Here is a 7,726-nt window from a genome sequence, read left to right as displayed (position 1 = left end):
CTCTTATCTCTAGATTAACCTTGACCCTTTTCTGTGAGGCTAAAAGCAATCTGGGGGAGCTTCTGCCCACCTAACGTGCCTGGTGAGAAAAGGGTGTTACTGCCCACTGATAAAAGGGAGGGAAGGCAGAGTGTGAACGCAGCCCACAATGCCCATTGCTGCACCAGTAGGTGTGGGAGGTGAGTCTTGTGGCAGCACACATCTGTGTCTTTGTCTGTGCTCAGATCGCTCTCCTACTGTCTGACCCGGAGATCGCAGGCTCAAACATGATCTCTACCAGACGGCGGCCTTGCTCCAAGAGGACTGTGGCAACCCAGACGGAGGACCTGCCCAGAAATGTGGCAGTTCAAGTCTCTGGCTGCAGGGAGTGCCTGAGCCTGCTGCTGCAGAGGGAGAATGGGAGGGATGCCACCTGCGCGAGGTGTGAGCAGGTGGACGAGCTCCTCAGCCTGGTCGTGGAGCTTAGGGAGGAGGTAGAGAGACTAAAAGCCATTAGAGAGTGTGTGAGGGGGATAGACTGGTGGTGCAACTCTCTGCGAGAAAGGAGCAGAGATTGCATCCCCCAAACTGTAGTAGACCCTCTTCCTTGCCGTGGTCAACCCGAGAAAGCCAACTTGAGAAGAGAGGAGGAATGGCAGCAGGTCCCACCTCAGCGAAGCAGGCAGCGCCCATCCCAACCTACCTCAGTTCCTCAGGTGCCTCTAAGTAATAGGTTTGATGCCCTGAAACTGGAGGGTGAGGTGGCTGAGAATGAAGTGGAGGGACAGCCTCCAAGCTTTTCTAAGGAGAGGCGGTCAGCTCCATGCTTGAAGACTGCCTCCTCCAGTAAAGAAAGGAGGGTAATAGTCATAGGTGACTCCCTTCTAAAAAGAACTGAAGGTCCGATATGTCGGCCTGCCCCCACCCAGAGGGAAGTGTGCTGCCTTCCTAGGGCATGGGTCAGGGATATCTTTAGAAAGCTTCCTGGGCTTATTCGCCCATCTGACTACTATCCCTTATTGGTAGTTCAGGTCGGCAATGATGATGCTGCTGAGAGAAGCTTGAGGGCTATCAAAAATGACTTCAAGAGACTGGGGAGGGTACTTGATGGAGTGGGTGTGCAGGTGGTTTTCTCTTCTATCCCTTCAGTGGCGGGGAAGGACACTGAGAGGACCAAAAAACCCTCCTCATAAATAAATGGCTAAGAGGTTGGTGTAGGCACAAGAATTTTGTTTTTTTACCATGGGGCAATTTACTCAGCTCCTGGCATGATGGTTGCAGATGGAACTTACCTGACTGCAAGGGGTAAAAGGATCCTAGTCCAGGAACTGGCAGGCCTCACTAAAAGGTCTTTAAACTAAGTAAGAAGGGGGAACGGGACAAAATAAGGGCCGCTGGGATTGGGCAGGTAGTTCAAGGCTCAAAACAGAGCTTGATGGGTGATGAGGGTGGAGTTCGAAGGGATGGAGAGTGGCAGGGGGATGTTGCTTCCCTACAGTGTCTGTACACTAATGCGCACAGTATGGGAAATAAACAGGAAGAGTTGGAGATCTGCATGCGATCAATGGCTATGATCTCACTGCAATCACGGAGACATGGTGGGACAGCTCGCATGACTGGAGTGTTGTCATGGGGGACTATGTGCTTTTTAAGAAAGATCGGCTGGCTAGGCGGGGTGGTGGAGTTGCTCTTTATGTGAGAAAGCAACTAGAATGTATTGAACTCCACCTGGGGGAGAGTGGTGTAGCAGTGGAAAGCTTGTGGGTGAGAATCAAAGGGAGGGCTGGTATGGCTAACACTGTTGTGAGGGTGTACTACAGGCCCCCTGATCAGGAGGAGGAGGTTGACGAGGCCTTCCATAAGCAACTGGAAGTAGCGTCACGATCTCAGGCGCTGGTGCTTATGGGGGACTTCAATTATCCAGATATCTGCTGGATAAGCAACATGGCCAGGCACGCATGGTCCAGACGGTTCCTGCAATGTGTTGAAGACAACTTTCTGATGCAGGTGGTGGAGGAACCAATGAGGCGAGGGGTGTTGCTGGACCTTATTCTCACTAATAAGGAAGGGCTTGTCAAAGAAATAAAGATCGGGGACAGTTTGGGTTGTAGTGAAAATGAGATGGTGGAGTTCAAGATCCTGAGTGGAAGAAGCAAAGCAATAAGTAGGATTGCTACCCTGGACTTTAGGAGAGCCAACTTCGATCTCTTCTGGGACCTACTTGGAGCTATCCCATGGGCTAGGGTGTTAGAAGGTAAGGGGGCCTGTGAGAGCTGGTTGGCATTTAAATAGCTCTTCTTCCAAGCTCAGGATCAGTGCATCCCTGTGAGCAAGAAATCAGGAAAGAATGACAGGAGACCTGTGTGGATGAGCAAGGAACTCATGCACAAACTCAAAGGAAAGAAGGAGGTCCATGAAACGTGGAAAAAGGGTCTGACCACTTGGGAAGAATATAGAAATGTTGTCAGGGCCTGCAAGGATGTGATGAGGAATGCTAAAGCCCACCTGGAATTGAATCTGGCAAAGGTGACAAAGGATAATAAAAAAGGCTTTTTTAGGTATGTTAACAGTAAAAGGAAGACTAGGGAGAATTTGGCTCCCCTAGTAAGTGAGGGAGGTGTTCTGGTAATGGGGATGCTGAGAAGGTGGAGATACTGAATGCCTTCTTTGCTTCTGTCTTCAGAATCCCAGACCCTGGAGGTTAGTGAGAGGGTCTGGGGAATGGAAGACTTTCCTTTAGTTAGGGAAGAGGTGTTCCAAGAGAGCCTAAGCAACACCAATGTTCATAAATCCATGGGACCCAATGGGATGCATCCACGAGTGCTGAGGGAGCTGGCAGAGGTAATTGCTGAACCACTCTCTGTCATCTTCAAGAGGTCTTGGAGAATGGGGGAGGTGCCTGAAGACTGGAAGATGTCACTCCAGTCTTTAAAAAGGACAAGAAAGAAGATCCAGGTAATTACAGGCCAGTCAGCCTCACCTCTGTCCCTGGAATGGTGATGGAACAGCTTGTGCTGGATGCCATCTCCAGACAACTGGAGGAAAAGGTGGTTATCAGGAGCAGTCAGCATGGGTTCACCAAGGGGAGGTCATGCTTGACCAACTTGGTAGCCTTCTACAATATTGTCACTGGCTGGGTGGATGGGGGGAGAGCAGTGGATGTAGTCTACCTTGATTTCAGCAAGGCGTTTGATACTGTCTCCCACAACACCCTTATAACAAAGCTGATGAAGTGTGGGATAGATGAGTGGACAGTGAGGTGGGTTGAGAATTGGCTGACTGGCAGAGCACAGAGGGTCATTGTTGGCGGTGCAGAGTCCAGTTGGAGACCTGTAACTAGCAGTGTTCCTCAGGGGTTAGTGCTGGGTCTGGTCTTATTCAACATCTTCATCAATGACCTTGATGAGGGGATACTGGCACCCTCAGCAAGTTTGCTGACGATACGAAGTTGGGAGGATTGGCTGACACGCCTGAAGGCTGTGCTGCCATTCAGCGAGACCTGGAAAGGCTGGAGAGCTGGGCAGTAAGAAACCGGATGAGGTTCAACACAAGCAAGTGTAGGGTCTTACACCTAGGGAGGAATAATTGCATGCACCAATACAGGCTGGGGGATGACCTGCTGGTGAGGAGCTCTGCAGAGAGGGACCTGGGCGTCCTGGTGGATGACAGGTTGGCCATGAGCCAGCAGTGTGCCCTCGTGGCCAAAAAGGCCAATGGCATTCTGGAGTGCATTAAAAACAACGTGTCCAGCAGGTCGAGGGAGGTGTTCCTCTCCCTCTTCTCTGCCCTGGTAAGGCCTCATCTGGAATACTGTGTCCGTTCTGGGCTCTCCAGTACAAAAAAGACAGGGATCTCTTGGAAAGAGTCCAGCGGAAGGCCACAAAGATGGTGAAGGGCCTGGAGCATCTCCCCTATGAGGAAAGGCTAAGTGAACTGGGTCTATTTAGCCTTGAGAAAAGACGACTGAGAGGGGACCTGATCCAGGTCTATAAGTATCTAAGGTGTGGGGGGCAGAGTAGTGAGGCCAGACTGTTTTCAGCAGTGTATGGAGACAGGACAAGGAGAAACAGCCAGAAACTGCAGCATAGGAAGTTCCGCACAAATGTGTGCAAGAACTTTACGGTGAGGGTGACGGAGCACTGGAACAGGCTGCCCAGGGAGGTTGTGGAATCTCCTTCTCTGGAGATATTCAACACCTGCCTGGACGCCTTCATGTGCGACCTGGTGTAGGGAACCTGCTTTGGCAGGGGGGTTGGACTCGATGATCTCTGGAGGTCCCTTCCAACCCCTATGATTCTGTAATTCTGTGATTCTGTGCTGAGGGAGCTGGCAGAGGCAATTGCTGAACCATTCTCTATCACCTTTGTCAGTGGAGAACAGAAGAAGTGCCTGAAGACTGGAGGATAGCCAGTGTCACTCCAGTCTACAAAAAGGGCTAGAAGGAGGATCCAGGAATCTACAGGTCGATCAATCTCACCTCTGTCCCCAAAAAGCTGATGGAACATCTTGTTCTAGATGCCGTCTTTGAGGTACTGGAAGAGAAGAAGGTCATCAGAAATAGCATGGATTTACGAAGGGAAAATCATGCTCGACCAACCATGTAGCCTTCTATGATGGTATCATCAGCTGGGTAGAGGGGGGGAGAGAAGTAGTGCCCAATGGGATCCTGGTGTGCATTAAATGGAGTGTGGCCAGCAGGTGAAGAGAGGTGATCCTCCCTTTCCACTCTGTTCTGGTCAGGCCTCACCTGGAGTACTGTATTCAGTTCTGGGCTCCCTGGTACAAAAAACACAGGGATCTGCTGGAGAGATCTCAGTGGAAGGCCACAAAGATGAAAAAGGGCCTGGAGCATCTCCCTGTGAGGAAAGTCGGAGTGAACTGGGTCTGTTCAGCCTTGTAAAAGAAGACTCATAGGTGATCTTATTAATACTTATAAATATAATTAAGTGTGGGAGTCAAAGAGACATGTTCAACATCTTTTCAATGATCTGTGGGGACAGGACAAGGGGAAATGGCCATAAGCTGGAGCATAGGAAGTTCCACACCAATACGTGAAGGAACATCTTCACAGTAAGGGTGATGGAACATTGGAACAGGCTGCCCAGGAAGGTGTGGATTCTCTTTCTCTGGAGATATTCAAGACCTGTCTGGATGCCTACCAAGTAACCTGCTTTAGGGAACCTGCTTTGCAGAGGGGCTGGACTTGATCTCTAGAGGTCTCTTCCAACCCCTACAATTCTGTGATTCTCTGCCATTCAAAAAGAGCTGGAGAGACTGGAGAGTTGGGCAGAGAGGAACCTGATGAGGTTCAACAAAAGCAAGTGTGGAGACCTGCACCTGGAGAGAATTAATCACATGCATTGGTACAGTGGAGATTATCTATCAGAGAGAAGCTCTGTACATGAAGACCTAGGGGTCATAGAGAATAATAGTTGGCCGTGAGTCAGCAGTGTGATCACATCTGGAATACTGTGTCCAGTTTTGAGTTCCTCAGTTCAAAAAAATCCTAGAAAAAAATCCATGAGAGAGTAACAAAGATAATAAAGGGCCTAGAGTATTTCCTGAACAAGGAAAGGCTGAGAAACATGGGTCTGCTCATCCTATAGAAGTGAAGACTTACTGGGGATCTGGGTTATAAATATATAAAGTATGGAAGACAGTTGTATGAGGCCAGACACTTTTCAGTGGTTCAGTATGATAGAACAAGGAGCAATGCCCAAAAACTGGAACCTAAGGTGTTGCACAAAAATATGCAGAAGAACAACTTTGCAGTGAGGGTGACAGAGCCGTGGAATAGTTTGCCCAGAGAGGTTGTGGTGTCTCCTTCTTTGGAGATATTCGAGACCCATCTGAAAGCCTACCTGTGTCATCTACTGCAGGGAACCCACTTTAGCAGAGGGACTGGACTCAGTGGTGTCTAGAGTTCTCTTCCAACACCTACAATTCTGTGATGCTATGGTTTTACAATTACATTCAAAGCCTCAGGAAAGGCAATAGTTTACAGTGAAATTGCTGAAAAACTATTATACAAGCCCTACAAATATTAACATAATAACTTGATAAATATTTCTCTAAATAATTTTATTCTTTATAAAAAAATAGATTTTATATTCTTTTCGTAGCATTTTATTACATTTTCTAGGAAAAAAAAAAATCTGAAGTGGATATATTAAGTACACCAATATTCTCCATTACAGAAACTAATACTGTTAGCTCATGAACATCTCTGTTGATTTCTGATGTAGTAGCACATAGATTACATTTGATTGATAGATTCAGTTAAGGAAAATTGGTAGCTAAAACATTTTACAGTATATTTTGAAAATGGACATAAACACAGTGAACAGAATCTAACTCTTTTCACAGCTGTAATCTGAAGAAAAAAAATTGGACCCCAAAATTAAATGTAACAATTTATAATACACTTTTGGTCTCTTTCTTCTTTTTTGAGAAATAGTATTTCGTCTGTGTTCCTGTATTTTAGTTTCTTTGCAGGCAGACTCTTAAACAAAACATTCTGAGCTTACAAGAGTATGCTAGGCAGTTTAACTCCTGCATACCACACACAAATCTGTCAACTGTCAAAGTAGGTTAGATGGTACACTGTTGTATTTTGAGAGTGTTTTGTGGTAGATTAAAAAGATACTTTACAACAAGGTATCTCTTTTTTACGTTTGTATTGTTGAAGTTACTGTATAAATATCTGTTCTATATAGTAAAGAGATTGAATACTTACATTTGTATTAGAAATTATGCATCCATAATTCAAATGCTTGTAGTTTTTTTGTATCTTCTTTGGTATTAAAAATATGGGCATCAGAGCAGGACTGTTCTTACGTAAGAACCGACTTCCCAATATTAGCTCTTAATTATATAAAGAACAAGATGTGGAATGTCTTCTTAGAACATCTATATTTCCTCAACTGGACATCAGCAGTAGAAATTGTAGTATCAAGTTAACATAAAAGGCACCAGATAGCCTCTGTGTGCTATGTTTTGAATAACTACAAGGTTTCTTGTGTCACAATGTATTAGGAAAAATGATAAAGAACTATATCCATTGTGTTATTAATGTTATAAAGCCATTGCCTTTGACTGAAATGAAAATCTTGTCAAAAATTTTGGAAATAATTATTTAAATAGAGAAGAAATTTTATCAGTATAGCTACAAATAATTATGGTCCTGTGCTAATTGGGACCTCTGGCAATATCACTCCCTAATTTCATTTGGAATTTCAAGGAAGAGAAGAAAAAAGGAAAGACAAGACTGTACTACATTAAGAAATATAGAAGCAGAGAAGTATGAATTTGGCTCACTTTTCAATAAATATTCAACTACTGAAACACTGTATCAGTGAATTCAATGTATTTACAAGAGTTTGAATCTAAGGAAAAGCAGATGTAAAAAACTCCACAATTGCTAAAACTAGTTGGTAATTTTAATGTTAAAAACAACTGAAAATGTTTTCTTTTTCCTTAATATGCCTTAGGTTTCAATAAAAAAATATAAATTTATGAGGTACAGGACATTTTGCAGTTTTATACAACACAGATTGTAAATAACGGAAAATCTCATAACAGTAGCTTGCAACATTCTAAAGGAATGAATGTAAGGGTGTTGACTGCTACTGAGTCTCACTGGTAAGTCATTCAGACTCTAAGTATAATTGTAGATACAGAAACCAAGCTCTTTGCCTGAATATTAAGTACTTGCTAAACAGACATTCACAGATGATGGAAATTCACC

At 45.1% G+C, this 7,726-nt stretch overlaps 1 protein-coding gene across 1 annotated transcript; it reads left to right on the top strand.

Moving 5' to 3' along the window:
* Positions 1-266: 266 nt before the first annotated feature.
* LOC146544784 (uncharacterized) lies at positions 267-1,340 on the top strand. Its single transcript, XM_085219942.1, is given in 3 exon segments — positions 267-1,161; positions 1,164-1,206; positions 1,208-1,340. Coding segments are annotated over 3 exon segments (1,071 nt in total).
* Positions 1,341-7,726: the final 6,386 nt, after the last annotated feature.

Source organism: Meleagris gallopavo, chromosome 3 (assembly GCF_905368555.1).
Source record: "Meleagris gallopavo chromosome 3, MGAL_WU_HG_1.1, whole genome shotgun sequence".
NCBI classification, from domain to species: Eukaryota; Metazoa; Chordata; class Aves; order Galliformes; family Phasianidae; genus Meleagris; species Meleagris gallopavo.
This window is presented reverse-complemented; position numbering and strand designations above follow the sequence as displayed.